The 16,107-nt window shown below is 42.8% G+C and overlaps 1 protein-coding gene across 1 annotated transcript in view; it reads right to left on the bottom strand.

Annotated features, from left to right (window-relative positions):
• The window catches only part of LOC146782658 (vomeronasal type-2 receptor 26-like), a 150,911-nt gene that overhangs the window by 100,051 nt on the left and 34,753 nt on the right, over positions 1-16,107 (bottom strand). The window contains exon 3 of the mRNA XM_085638481.1: positions 4,006-4,233. Within this exon, the coding sequence (XP_085494607.1) occupies positions 4,006-4,233 (228 nt within the window). The remainder of the gene's footprint in view (positions 1-4,005; positions 4,234-16,107) is intronic.

Here is a 16,107-nt window from a genome sequence, read left to right as displayed (position 1 = left end):
GGCCCACAAGGTCAAAGACAACCTTAAGAAATGGTAGACACTTCCATTGAATTTTACGGGATGAATAGCCTTATACAAAATGATGGTACTACGACAATTTTTGTATCCTTTCCAAAATGTTTACCATAATATTCCTCAACACTGGTTCAGAGAGATTGTCTCATTGGACTTCTCCTTTCTCAAGCGCAAAGCTAGGCCAGTGCCTTTCCTACCTGTCAAAGTGCTTTTTCGGATGGGGGGTCCGGGCATGGTCCACTTGTATTTATACTATCTAGCGTCCTACCTCTTGGTCATCAATGATTGGCTCCCTGGGAAGCAATCGGACCCAGCCTACAAACAGAAACTTACCACACTGGGATTCCCATGCATTATGGAGTTGCTCTATGGTTGTCCCAAGACAGTTCCAGAAGTGACTCAGCAGATGTTTTGTGGTTGTAGGACTGCTCTATGTCATACAGGGGATGGAAGAAAATAACTCAGCACACCCCCTTGTGGCATGGAACCTTGTTGAAGGAGCTGGCAGCATTGGAGAGGTTTGCTTGATGGAACACCATCAGTATCACACTCTTGAATGACATCTGGGCAGGTACGCATATCACCTCCTTCCAGGATCTCCAGCAGAGGTACAAATTATCCAAAATGCATTTTTGCATATTCCTGCAGCTGAGCCATGCATGCGAGTGCAAAGCCCAATAGATACGCCCACCCCAGAAGGTAATGATAGGGGCCCTGGGTAAGGGAGGTGATTTCCAGACTTAGCACTCCCTGATCATTAACGCCCCTGAGACATTACATACCCTTAGAACCTGCTGGGGGAATTTGCTTGGATCTTTGGAAGACAAGAATTGGCAAGATGCATTAATGACTCCCACAGTCCTCACAATTTCATCCAGGCTTCACTTGAAGCAAACATACTACTTATACTGCACATATCTCACCCCTACCAGATTGTTTCGAGTGGGCCTACTAGCCAGCCCCTCGTGCGGTCGCTGCTCTCATGCTCTGGCAGATTTCATTCATATGGTATGGTCTTGCCCTATAATAGCATGCTATTGGGAGGTGTTGGTGGTCGAGCTTTCAAATGTGTTAGACCTGAAGTTAGAACTCTCCCCTCTCTTGATACTGTTGGGGGTGGACGATGGAGTGGGGGCCCTCGAGCTGACAGGATGCTGCCTAGAACCGCCCTTGCAGTAGCTAAAGGAGACATTGCAACCCACTGGAATGCCCCCAAGCCTCCGGCACTGTCAAAGTGAAGACAAGGAGTAGACTGGTGTGCTAATCAGGAGCAGCCAGTGTACGATGCACGGGGATCTCCCACTAAATATGCAAAGATTTGAAGTTAATAGTTTGGGGCTATGGGTGTTGGTGTTGAGTTGTTTTAAATATACTGTACTTACAATGATCTTTATTCCCTTGTGTAATGCTTTAATTATTATGAAGGTTCTGCTTCTGATTTTAAGTGATGGTGACCGGGTCTTTTCGGGGACTGCCAATGTGCAGTGTTGTACTGCTAATAAAACAATAAAAAATTGCTTATAAAAAAAGTATATTAACTAAACAATTTACATTATTAATTATCAATTAAAAAAATATTTAATTAATTATTAATGAATTATTAATTAATGAACTTCCCACCCTATGCCCCTACAAACCCAACAACATACACTTAAAACATAACTGAAAAAATATATTAACTGCATAATTAATTAGCAATTAAATAACTGATAATAAATCAATAATGAATTATAAATACATTATTACTTAATTAACTTCCCACTCTATACCCCTACAAGCCCAACAACCTGCACCCACAATACAACTTAACAAATTATAATAATTACACAATTAAGAAAAGTAATTAACAATTAATTAATAATAAATCAATAATTAAGCGCTTATCATTTAATTAACTCCCCACCCAATACCCCTTTAAACCCAACAAACCGCACACAAAATCTAACTTAATAAAGTATTAATTACACAAGTTACATGATTAATTATCAAATAAATAATTAATATTAGTTAAAAAATAGTTTTTAATGAATTATACTTAATTGACTTCACACCCAGTACCCTACAAACCTCACAACCTGCTATGCCAATATAAATTATTATTTTACAATTAAATTAAAAATATGAATAACTTAAAATTACCATCTATATTTAAAAAAATTAACAGCAATTATACAAACAATATAAACATATACAAATAAAATATTATTTCAAATACATAAAGAAATGTAAAAAAACAATATTTCTTACCTTAAAAGCACTATTTTTGTCAACGATATTTGTACACACTATATTTCTGTATCACTATATTTAAACTCGATTTTTGTGTGATTGAATGTTTCTGACTTGATGTTTTGTCCAAATACCAGACAGTGCGGCCTCGCTGTCTGCAGTCGGTCAGGCAGGTATCACGTAGCGCCCAGTTTTGTCTAATACAGTTCTATTTCTTGCATCATGCATATCTGACGCCATGGAGGATTGCACAAATGTACCCTGGGGGCAACTAGTAGATGCCCTAGGTTTAGGGAGGAGGAAGCAAACTTTAATCAGATGGTGTGGTCGTGTGTGGTGCTATAGCCCTTCTGGCACCGGGTCACACTGACAGTGGTGGAAGTCACAGAGAGGTTGCTTCCCTTGCAATCTGTTGCTGTGTATTTTTGATGTGGGGAGTATTCCAAGAGACATGAGAGGCCTGATGTGGTTTCAGAACATAGCACTGATCTTAGCGGCGCAATGTATAGCAAAGGCGTGGAAGTCACTTGCAGCAACGCTGATACATAGATGAGCTTTCGAACTGAGGAAACGGACAACGGCTGAGTTGGCAGTCCATAGGAGACTGCGCACTAGAGGATGGTGGAAGATATGCAACTTATATGAGACACCTACATGGAGGAACTGGAGGTATACTCAGACAAATGTCCTCTGTGAAGAAGCTTGGACCTGGTACAGATTTCTTACAATGTTGTGACCACTGCTCACCACACCAGCACGTTAAATACCTGCAGATACATGGAGTGACAAACTTAGGATAGGGTTCAGTGCAACGTATGTCATATGCACACGTGGTTAGATTGTTGTCTTTTTAGATGGGTTATTTGTTATATAAAGTATATTGAGCTATGATACTGTGCTTGACTCCCCTCTCACATCGGAGTGGTGTTGTTGTATACAATCTGGGGATATGCTATATACTTGAAAAATGTATAAATGTATATTAAAAAATGACAGCCTGAAGTTCTTTTAAAATGTATATTTTGGGGTTTCACCAACACTTGAAGAGACAGAAGGCTTAACAGTTAATCACTCTATTTCCTTCTCAGCAGTGCCACCCTTGTGAGTAAAATGATAGGTCATATCTTGCGGAATTCGGTGATCTGAATCAGAGACCCCAAGCCTGTATCAGTGCCTTCTAGATAAGGTAAAAAAGCAAGCCTTGTGATGACCCAGGGCAACAATGATATTCCGACTGCCTCTCCCCTCCCTCTGTGGCCAACGCCGGAGCTATGCATTTGGCTGCAGAGTCACATGATGGGGCAGTTGGTGCTGCATGATGGCTCAGCTCTCCCTAGTGCAGAATTGAAATCAGAACAAATCATAAAAACTTTAACTTCACCAAACTCACCCCAGACCCACCATCATTCCACTGACACCAAGCACTTATACTTTGAGTTCCTCTATGGGATGAATGACTTAATTTGTTGTGTTGCCCATTGGTCCATGCTGCTATTTACAATGACTGCGTGAGAGAATGTGAAGGGTAGCAGATGAGTGGTAGCACGTGAGTGATGCGGTTGGGCTCTGTAGATTTAAGAATAGGACTCCAACTTTACCGGTACCATTTTCCTCTTTCTTTCTTGTCAACCCCACAATAGTATGCACCTTTCATTCCAACCTTACTGCTAGTAAACAAATGCTGTGCTGGTAATTTTCTAATTTCTCTGTAAACTGGACAGTCTATTGTTCTGCATTGCCAATGATGGATTCATGCAGTACCTCTTTGTACCTCGCATTCCACTGGCTGGTGCTGATGTTGATGTGCAACTCCAGCCCCTCAGATTCTCTGTCATCGAAATGTCCCACTTTCACATACTGCATGGTTCCATCAGGTGCCATCTTCCAGTGAATGATATCATACCGTGCAGGGGGGTCCCCCTGGCTGTCGAAGGATATCTCCTCACCAACCTTGTTCTTGAAATTGACCTTCTTCATGTAGTGGAGCAGCTGTGGTGGAAAAAGAAAATGGCGCCTCATGCATGAAGATGTGATAAGGGGTCAATGTGCGGTAAACATGATCACACTCTGCTAATTTTTGCCATTACCACTTTTCCAAAGTGTATACATAGTAATGTTGAAGCACATTTATTGCAGGCTATTTATCACATTAAAAACTTTTTAAAAGCAGCAATTTGCCCCGATACTCTATACCAAGGCATGAGCTGTTCCCGTGCGCACAGTTCTGTTCAAACATGTCCTTCCATGTGGTGCTTGTGAACCATGGAAAACTGATATTGTTTAACATTTATGTGTCAGAGGTAAATGCTCCTAATAATTGTGGGATACAACTATATGTCAATCAACAAGAGATGCTATCCATTGCCTGAGCAATGAAGAGCAACACAGTGCTGTTTGTATGAAGTCCGCTGACCTTTCCATGATTCTGCGTTAATGAAGAACATGCAAACCTCTGAAGTTTCTCCTCTGTGGTGAAGACCAATCATGATCTGGCGGTTCACCATACTAAAGAGAAAGCCTTTAGTTTAGCTTCACAATGTTTCATTGCAGGGACACAATGCACAAAGTGCATAACATCTAAAACAATTGTGTACAACTTGGGGGAGTCCTTTGGTGGTGCTTTCTAAACACAATACGGGTGGACGAGGGGTTTCCCTTTGTCCTCTTCCCCTGGTTTTTATGATGTATGCTGTTTTTCTAGCTGTCCATGCTAAATGATCCCCAGTTGAGACATTGTTATATTGTTATACTAATTACCCGGTCTCACCTGTGTTAACGGGTCCTACTCCTGTTATCATTGCCTTAAAGTATTTATGCAGCACTACAAACAATAAAAAAGTGAAAATGCCTCACAAGAAAAATCCCACACCAATTTAGAAAAATAGAGTAAAATGTAATAAATGATTTGGTAGACAAATGACAAAAATCTAATAAGTAGACCCTGAGCTATGCAATGTTTAAGATTTAGCTAAAAAGAGTGTCTTGTAGCACAAAGTGCTAACTGTGGTTATCCAGTCACACTGGACCGGGTGGGACAAAGTCGTAGTTTGAGGCTGACCGCTATGAAGCGTAGATCGGATACGGGGATGAAGTTAGGCCCACTGAGCAAAGTACCTTAAATCATCATTGCAGAGCATTGCTAGATCCAGCGTTCAGGATGTGTCACAGAGCTGTAGTTCTGAAGAAGATGGGGGCTGCAATGCCCTTCTTCGGAGATTCATTGTGCAGTGGCAGTCCTGATGGGGCCATCGACAAGGCTTGTAATGTATTGTCCTGCGTTATTGTCGAGGATGCTATTGACAGAGGCTCGCAATCCTCAGTCCTGCAATGGGGATAGGTCATGCAGTGGCAGTTTGGAGGAGCTGTGATGCCAGGTCCTGTATGAGGGATGTGTCACACAGCAGCGGTTACAATCCTGTGCTGGAAAAAGATGCATCGCACTGCCTCAGTTCTGCCCAAAAGGCGATAACTGGGCTGGCAAAACACCTTCACTCTCACTTCCAATAATTCAGGACTAGGGTGGCACGGCTCAGAGCAGACAGATTCCAGGGCTAGGTTTAAGGTGGTGGGAGCATTTTCTGCCCCTGAGAGTCTGATCAGGAGGCCACACAAATAGCCCATGGAGACACTCTGGTGGTGCTGGGCTCAAGATGCAGGTTCAGTCCTTTTCACTGAGGCAGCAGGACAGCAGGCAGCAGGGCAACAAAGTAGCAGGGCAGCAGAGTAGCAGTCCTTCTTGCAGCAGACCTGCAGAGCAGTCCTTTTTAGTCTTCTACAGATCCAGAGGTGTACTGAGAAGTTAGGTGTGATGGTATAATATCTATACTTGGTGGCAGCTTTGATGAAGGGGAAGGTTCTGGAGGTTTACACCCATAGAGGTGTTTGGAATGTTCTTTCCCCTTGTCCTAGCCCCAGTTTGTCTGTATCGATGTCTAAAATATCGTAATACATATAATTAAAAGAAACATAGGTATAATTATTTAAAATCGCTTAAAAATCATAACTAATACATATAGGGGCCGATTCCAATCCTGGAAAAAGGCTGTACAAATCGTTGTACGGAGCGTTTTTCCCGTACGACTCGTACCCGGTAAACTTTTCTTACAACCAAGGAAGTACGATTCGTACAGAAAGCCTTTTTCCGTACAAATCGTACAAAAGACCATACGACTAAAATAAACCAACAATTCTGATCCTGAACAGCTTGTATGAGGCGTCTGTACGTATTTAAGCAGCGGTTTCTGGGCCAGCAAGTACGATTCGTCCCTACGGCACTCCGTACGGTTCTTTTCTTACGGGAGCCAAAAACAGCCGTAAAAGCAGAGTCCCCAGGAGTACGAGTCGTACAGGCATACACCCCCGTGTGTTGTGTATGTACGGTGCGTACCCCCAGTGCGCATGTACTGTGCGTACCCCAACATCGCGTATGTACGGTGCGTACCCCAACATCGTGTATGTACGGTGCGTACCCCCTACATCCACCGTACATACGCGATGTTGGGGTACGCACCGTACATTTGCGATGTTGGGGTAGGCACCGTACATATGCGATGTTGAGGTACGCACCGTACATACGTGATGTTGGAGTATGCACCGTACATACACAACGCATGGGGGTGTATGCCTGTACAACTCGTACCCCTGTACGACTCGCACCCCGGGAACAACTTTTCCCGGGATACGAGTCATACAAAGCTCGCTTCGTAGCGGGTAATGGCATTCCCCATGTACGGGATGTTTTCCATACAAATCGTAAATCGGAAAGCCGGTCTGGATCGTACTAGTACGGTCGGACTGCATTTTTACGATTTGTACAGAAAAGTGTCCGGGTCCGTCTCGTACAACTTTTCCCGATCCGATTCGTACGGATTGGGCCGATCTGTATGTATTTTTCCCGTACGAATCGTACTTCACGGGTCGGACGGGACTTGTACGATTTGTACAGAAAAAGTTACGGATACGAGTCGTACGGGAAAATAAAATACAGGATCGGATTCGGCCCCATAATGTTAAAATAAATTAAATATATACATATAAAATATAATGTATATAATTACTTAATAATATTCGTAAATAATCATTTTAATAACTTATAAATTGTTAAAAACATTTTATAAATTATAAATACATATATACACATACAAAAATAATATAAATAAAAAAAATAAAAATACATATAACAAATTAAAAAACTAAAATATTTGTAATCTTTTTTAACTAAATTATACACAACATTAAATAAATGAATACAGAAAAATATTGGATAGCGGAGGGAATAAAATTACTATTCCAACTCCAGGGAGTGCAACAGAAGGGAAAGTGTTGGATAGTGTAGGGGTAAAAATAACTATTCCAACTCCAGAAAGTGCAACAGAAGGGAAAGTGTTGGATAGTGTAGGGGTAAAAATAACTATTCCAACTCCAGAGAGTGCAACAGTAGGGAAAGTGTTGGATAGCGTAGTGGTAAAAATTACTGTTCCAACTCCAGAGAGTGCAACAGTAGGGAAAGTGTTTGATAGCATAGGGGTAAAAATTACTATTCCCACTCCAGAGAGTGCAACAGTAGGGGAAGTGTTGGATAGCGTAGGGGTTAAAATTACTATTCCCACTCCAGTGACTGCAACAGTAGTGAAAGTGTTGGATAGCGTAAGGGTTAAAATTACTATTCCCACTCCAATGAGTGCAACAGTAGGGAAAGTGTTTGATAGCGTAGAGGTAAAAATTACTATTCCCACTCCAGTGAGTGCAACAGTAGGGAAAGTGTTGGATAGCGTAGGGTTTATAATTGCTATTCCAACTCCAGAGAGTGCAACAGTAAGGAAAGTGTTGGATAACTTAGGGGTAAAAATTACTATTCCCACTCCAGAGAGTGCAACAGTAGGGATAGTGTTGGATAGCGTAGGATAGCGTAGTGGTTTAAAATAACATACTTATCAATTAAATAATTTGTTTGATTAAATAATGAATTAATAATAAATCTAAAGACACTCAATTGATGGACAGAATGCAGAGCAAAACAAGCATCCTAGGACTGGTTTCGGGGTTTCACGCCTCTTCAGCCAGGATGGCTTGATTCCAATGGCACAGTGAGCCCAGGACCCACGTCTGGGCATACCTGGCCCACTTAAGGCGAGAAAGCAAAAGAAACACAATTGATGGATGGAATGCAGAACAAATCAAGACATTCACCCCCAGTCAAGAGATCTGGGGGCTGTTATTCATTTGGTCAAGAGTGAGCATACCTGCGTGGCCAGTCCTGTCGAACCTGGGCGTGTTTGAGGATTGTTTGCCCTGCTGCCGAACAGTGCTTATCGGCCGCAGTTGGGGCAGACTACACCTCCCAGGGAGCCTAGCGGCACCACGTCATCATCCTGCTGCAGCGCGCACGGAGGCGTTCAAAAAGGAGAGGCTCCCTCCGCGTCGCGGGACACGCGCGGGTGTCGCCGGGAGAAGCCCGGGACAAGGGCGGGGCCGTCTGTGGCCGTCAGGGGCTGAAGGTGGCTGGGCTGGGCCACCCCCCTAAGATCCATCAACTAAAGGTACTGTAACATTCGTATTAGGAATCGTTGTCGGGAGGATGGTGAAAAGGAAAACAAGAGCTGCTAATGGCAAAGGAGGGGGTGTAGCTACATTGGACTCCTATCTGGTGAAAGTATCCAGTATGCTGAATGATGAAATTGAAAGAACTGAGAGAAGACTGTCTCTGGATATAGGGTCAACTACTATTGCGTCGGTTCACGCAGTACCTGAGGGACTAGAGTCCCAGCTGGACCCCACAGTGCCTGATATCCCAAGAGATTTAATAGGAAATGTTATGTCTACTTACGATCAGTCGCCCAGACCCCCCACAATAGATGTGACAGATGACTCTACTCCCAGCATTACTCCCACTCCTGCCCAAAAGAAAAGACGCTGTACCAGGGCTGGAGGGTTGGGGTTAACAAGTAAGGCTGCCCCCCCTAAGGGGCTAGGGTTACAAAAGCCTAGGCATAAAAAAGCCAAACCGAACACCTCTTTGGAAGACCAAATGGATCTCCTCTGGGCTGTATTTAAAGAGAAATTAGACCATATCTTGGCCCCGATTATAGATAGGATATCCTCTCTTGAGGAAAAAACGTCCGGTATAGAAAAGAGCTGTGGAGTGAATGGCCCACCCAACCCCCCCCTTAGTTCATTGTGAATTACCGCCCCTGGTCCCATTCTCCCAGTTATCTACCTCAAGAACCGCTGTCATACACCACCCTCAACCCCTGAGTCAGATTGACACTTTAATCGGGGATGTTGATTCCACATTGAAGGAAAAAACACTAGGCTTTAAAGGTCCTTCGAATACCAGGGCTCCAGCAAAATCGAGTAAGGGGATTACACCTTCCAACCCTAATAGTAGTTCGGATGCTAGGTGTGTTCATCCTCTGCCCCCTTCAGATAGGGAAGCATTCCAACTTATTCCCGAGGCCACTCCCCTAGTACTTGTTTTAGCAAATGTTCCATGTTTAAGCCCAGGTAAAGAAGAATCTGCAAGTAATCTAATTGATAAAGTTCTTCATTGGTTATCCGATAATATGTGGATCTCGGACAGGGGAAAACAACAACTAGCCAAGGATATTATAATGGCCAGAAGGGTACCTTGGCTGGGTATGAGTAAGAAGAGATTTGGGGGGGGGGCTGTATAGTTGTACATTTTTCTAACCCCCAAACATTGCCGATAGTTTTAGCGAATCTATTCCCCCCTCAACTTAGGAGTTCGGCCATAATTCCACTGACTCTAGAATTTTTCAATGATCGATCATGGTGTAAAGGGCGTAGTTTAAGGCCCCGTCTATTGCTTACCCACCCTCGACCACTAATGAAAGGGGGTTTACCATCTCCCCTTGATGGAATTAACTTGAGGAATCGCTTTGGGGCACTAACAGACATGGAGGACTGTGACTGACTATTGAGCCCAGGTTATAATGTACTTAGCAGCCCACAAAGGGAGACTCATCCGAACAATCACCCCCCACCCAGTGAGGGTGACCACTCTGGCCTAACCTTACCCACACATAATCCGGAGGATCCAAAAAAGAACATAGGGTATTCCTATAATAATCACTTAATGACCACCAGGGGCGTGGATCCATGGAGCGCAGAAAGCTCCCCTGTAACCCATAGCGAAATCCAAATCCCTAACCCCTTATCTGAACTAGAGGTAGAGCATTGTATGGAGGGACAAGATGCGGTTTTGCAAGGCCAAAAAAATAATCCTATTAAATTGAACATCCCCCAACCTGGTAAGGATGGATTATCCCTCATCTCATGGAATCTTGCTGGAATTGGCAACAAGATCCCATCCCCAGAATGGTGCGCATTCATCGACCAATATGACATTATCCTTTTCCAGGAATCCTGGTCGACAGAGGCGGTTTTTCGAGTAGGCTACCTTAATTTCTATATCCCTGCAGAAAAAAGCCTAAAAGGACGACCTTCGGGAGGCCTGGTGATCTGGATTCGCCAGACTCTCAGTTGTAAAGCACAGAAGGTCAGAGCCCTGACAAATGACATTTTGGTTGTTAGACTCGAGTGGCCTGACGGCACCAAATTGGCCGTTTTTAATGTTTATGCCAGAGGCCAACAAGGAGGGCGTGCCTCAGAGGTGGTTACAGCTCTTGATATTCAATTAGAGGATCTCCCAGCACAGTTTGTCCCGATAGTGGGTGGAGACTTTAACACCACCTATGAAACACTCAGCCAAGAAGATCAGGACATCACTGCCGAACAGGACAATAGATGGGCGATCCCTAAGTTAGATCTCCCGCCCATCAAAAGATGGTCAGCTGCAGCAATTCAGTTAAAATCTATGTGCCTTGAAAGAGGACTTCGAGCAGCTAATGGGAGAACCCCCTCTGATCAACAGGGTGCATGTACCTTTGATAACGGGCGGAATAGCAGTCAGATTGACTACTTACTTGTGGACATTAGATTCTGGCATAGATTGGTTGATATGGTCATTAAACCACGGTTAGAAAGTGACCACTACGCTCTTTGCTCACTTTTTAATGTCCCAACTGGGGACAAAGTAGAGCCCAAAGTCGGAGTTACTACAACTTTGAATATTGTAGCTACTAATAACCTGCGCCACGTTAAATGGGATAAAATAGCAGTGAACCCTGTCGAGTTGGCCTCACTTAAGAATGAAGTCAATAAGGCACTAACGGAAATAAATGCCCAAACTGACAGACAGGATTTCCCTAGCTTCATGCTAAAGGTCCATGAAAATTGTTTCTCTAGACTAAAGACATTTTGTCAGAAGGCCTTTCCCAGGGGAAACAGAAATCTCAAACCAATAACAGCTAAATGGTACAATAAAGCCTGCAAGGATGCAAGGTCAATATTGTGTAAAGAAGTTAAGGCTAAGAACCCCACGAGAGTCCGTGAGGCAAGGGGTTTATATAGATCAGCCCAAAAGGCGGCAAAAAGGCAGTGGGATGAGGACAGATGGCAGGATCTGAAATCGGCATGTGCTTTTAAGGATTCCAAACAATTTTGGAACATCATAAAATGAGATAGGGATGGACAAGGGGACCCCCCACAAAATAATGTCCCCCAGCACTCATGGTTGGAATTCTTCAGACCACAATATGCCCGAAATCAGCAGTTACTAGTTAGCCATCCCCCACCTACTATCTTTTTTCAACATAATTTGTTTACAGCTGACGATGTAGACAGGGCATTAGACTGTGTCACCAGAGGCAGAGCCCCAGGAATGGATGGTATTCCATCCGACATCTTCCTGAGTGACAGGCCCTCATGGTGCCAGTATTTTGCACTGTTAGCAAATTCAGTGGCTAGGGGAGCCCCCATTCCACCCTCATGGAAGGGAGTCGAGATCATCCCTGTTTTCAAAAAGGGGGACAAATCATTACCAAATAATTATAGGCCTATTAGCCTCATAGACTGGTTGGTCGTTTGATTCAGAGTAAAATACAAATGTGGATTGATGATCAAGCTATTTTATCTCCTTTCCAGGCTGGATTTCGTCCATGCACCAGCTCAATCGACCAAGTTCTTTTCTTTATTTTGTTATATTGGAGAAAAGTGCTGATTTCTAAGGGGACACTTTACGCAGTGTTTGTCGATTTAAAAACGGCCTTTGATTTAGTCCCACGCTGCAAACTTTGGACTGTTCTTACCAACCAGGGGATGCCGTCTGATCTTCTGACTTTGCTTGTCCGCCTGCATGAGAACAACTATGCGAGAGTCAGATGGGGGGCTCAGGGCGAGGTCACAGAACCATTCCCGGTTGAGCGTGGTGTTCGCCAGGGGTGTGTTCTGGCCCCCACCCTGTTTTCCTTATACATAAATGGAATAGTGGAACATCTTGGTAGCTCCCCCACTGACACCCCTATATTGGCTGGAGTCCGCGTGCCTGTTCTCATGTTCGCGGACGACACCTTAATTGTTTCACGGACCCCGAGCGGCCTACAGAAGGCCGTTAATGCATTTGGGGAGTTCTGCCACCAGCGCAGTCTGGAGATTAACATCTCAAAGACAAAGTTCATGTCATTGAACCAGACTAACTCTTTTAAGGGTAAAACCTTGCTCAATGGTCTACCTCTTGAGCGGGTCTATTCCTTTGTTTATCTTGGCCTTTTATTACAAACGAATATGGGATGGAATCGACATTTGGATATGGCCTTACTAAAATTTCATCAACTTGCAGGAGCCCTATCCCTTAAACATAGGTCTTCCTTAACTAGGCCAATCACTCCCGCCCTTGAGGTGTATAATATGAAAGTTGTCAACACAGCTCTCTATGGATCGGAACTTTGGGGTTTTACCAATTTGAACAGCCTGGTAAGAGCAGAGAATTCTTTTCTGCGTAAATTGGTAGACGTGCCTCAAAGTACTCAAATAGTCCCGCTTTTGTTGGACTTGGGTAGAAAGAACATATCTGACCTGGCCAGACTGCGTCCATTACTGTATTGGAGACGCATTTGGATGACCCCAGAATTAACACACTATGCTCGGGGCCTTAAGGATGTGATCCTGGCTGACCAATTCCACAAAATCCAGTGGTTAAAAGAAATTAGGTCTCTATTGCTAAAGTTAGACCTCAGTATCCTATGGAACAAGCCGCACGTATCAAATTTCCCATCAAAAAAACATATAAAAGAAAAATATTGGGAAATGATCCAGACAAAGTCTCATAGAATTAACTTCTCAACGAATCTAACTGGTCGTTTTCTGGATCATAAATCACGCCCAAAATGTGAACTATATTGGGACATCATTGAGAGGCCGTTAGATCGGAAGCTATATTTTTAATTTAGAGCTGGCTCCCTTCCAGTTAAGGCATTTACAAGTAACTGGTCTCTAACTAAAGATGACAGATGCCATAACTGTTTAGATTTGTGTGAATCTGTAGCCCATGTCCTTTTTGTATGCCCTCTCTATGCCGCCCCTCGTCGTAGGTGGCTTAGACCCATTTGTCTTAGGCTGGCAACTCGAAATTGTAAAGAGGCACTAAGGATATTGAGCTCTGATTGTTCACCTTATATAGCGGTGGCAGTGGCAAAGTTCCTAAGCTGGTCCTGGATAATACGCACTCGAATGCTTACCCAATATGCTGTCAACTTGTATCTTTTATGAGATAAGATTCATTTTATGTTCAGTGAAATATTAGCTAATTGTATTGTTTTTATCACATTTTCGACAGAAATTAATTGGATTTAATGGATTTCTTAAAGTTTGTAAATAGTTTTATGAAATTTATTGTGTTGCATTTTATGTACCAATGTGCTTTTAAGACATACTGTCGAATAAAGCTTTTTTGAATTGAATTGATCTGGGTTAAATCCATCATTCTTTTGCTCACCATGCCACCCCAGTTTAAACCTGGCCATATGCAAATCAGTCTTGACCCTATGCCTCATGGGAACAGTCCAGCCCAAACTGCCAAGCCAGGTCCTCCCTGGACCGGAAACAAGCAGCCTAGGACAAGTTTCGGGGTTTCACCCCTCTTCAGCCCGGATAGCTAGATTCCAGTGGCACAGTAAGCCCAGGACCCACGTCTGGGCATACCTGGCGCACTTAAGGCAGAGAAAGCAAAAGACACACAATTGATGGATGGAATGCAGAACAAATCAAAACATTCACCCCCATTCAAGAGATCTAGGTTAAATCCATCATTCTTTTACTCACCATGCCACCCCAGTTTAAACCTGGATATATGCAAATCAGTCTTAACCCTGTGCCTCATGGGAACAGTCCAGCCCGAACTGCTAAGCCAGGTCCTCCCTGGACCGGAAACAAGCATCCTAGGACTGGTTTTGGGGTTTCACCCCTCATCAGCCAGGAGAGCTTGATTCCAGTGGTACAGTGAGCCCAGGAACCACGTCTGGGCATACCTGGCGCACTTAGGGCGAGAAAGCAAGACACACAATTGATGGACGGAATGCAGAACCAATCAAAACATTCATCCCCAGTCAAGAGATCTGGGTTAAGTCCATCATTCTTTTGCTCACCATGCCACCCCAGTTTAGACCTGCCCATATGCAAATCAGTCTTGACCCTGTGCTTCGTGGGAATAGTCCAGCCCGAAACCATTCCTAGGATGCTTGTTTCCAGTCCAGGGAGGACCTGGCCTGGCAGTTCGGGCTGGACTGGTCCCATTGGGCGCAGGGTCAAGACTGATTTGAATATGGCTGGGTCCAAACTGGAATGGCATGGTGAGCAAAACAACTATGGATTTAGGCCCAGATCTGTGTACTGGGGTGAATGTACGACATTGTTCTGCATTCTGTCCATCAATTGTTGTTTTTGCATTTGTCACCCGAGTGGGATGGGTATGCCTAGACGTGGGTCCCGTGCTCTCCATGCCACTGGAATCAAGCTATCCTGGCTGATGAGGGCTGAAAGCCCGAAACCGGTCCTAGGATGCTTGTTTCCAGTCCAGGGAGGACCTGGCCTGGCAGTTCGGGCTGGACTGTTCCCATTGGGCGCAGGGTCAAGAGTGATTTGCATATGGCTGGGTCCACACTGGAATGGAAGGGTGAGCAAAAAACAATGGATTTAGGCCCAGATCTCTGTACTGGGGTGAATGTATGACATTGTTCTTCATTCTGTCCATCAATTGTTGTTTTTCCATTAATAATAAATCAACAATAAATTTATTATAAATACCAATAAAATAAAATTAATAATTACTTTAATAACATTAAATTACTTCCCACCCTATTCCCCAATAGACCATCAACCTGCTCCGCATAAAAATTAACACAATTAATATAATTATCAATTAATAAAAATTAATTACCAATTCATATTTAATTAACAATAAATTAATTATCAATACCAATAAATAATAATTAATAAACATTAACGGCCAGTTAATACTTAATAAACAATAAATTAATTATCAATACCAACAAATATCAATTAATAATTACTTAAATATAATATATTTCTTCCCACCCTATTCCCCTATAAAAACACAATCCGGTCCTAAACTAAATTAACACGATTAATATAGTTATCAATTAATCAATTATTATACATTAATTACCAATTAACAATTAATAAACAATAAATTAATTATCAATACCAAAAATACAAAATATTAATTAATTTATTATAATTAATTTACTTCCCACCCTATTCCCCTATAAACCCACAACTCACTCCAATAAAAAATTAACCCAATTAATATAATTATCAATTAATCAATTAATAAAAATTACCAAATAATCATTAATTAACAATAAATTAATTATAAATCCCAATAAATAAAAAGTAATCATTATTTAATTACAATTAAATTTCTTCCCACCCTATTCCCCTATAAACCCATAACCCGCCATGGAACTAAAGTCTAAAAAATGTAAT

The sequence above is a fragment of the Triturus cristatus genome, chromosome 12, assembly GCF_964204655.1.
Source record: "Triturus cristatus chromosome 12, aTriCri1.1, whole genome shotgun sequence".
Classification (NCBI taxonomy): Eukaryota; Metazoa; Chordata; class Amphibia; order Caudata; family Salamandridae; genus Triturus; species Triturus cristatus.
Note: the sequence above shows the minus strand (reverse complement) of the source record. Positions and strands in the feature narration are given on the sequence as shown.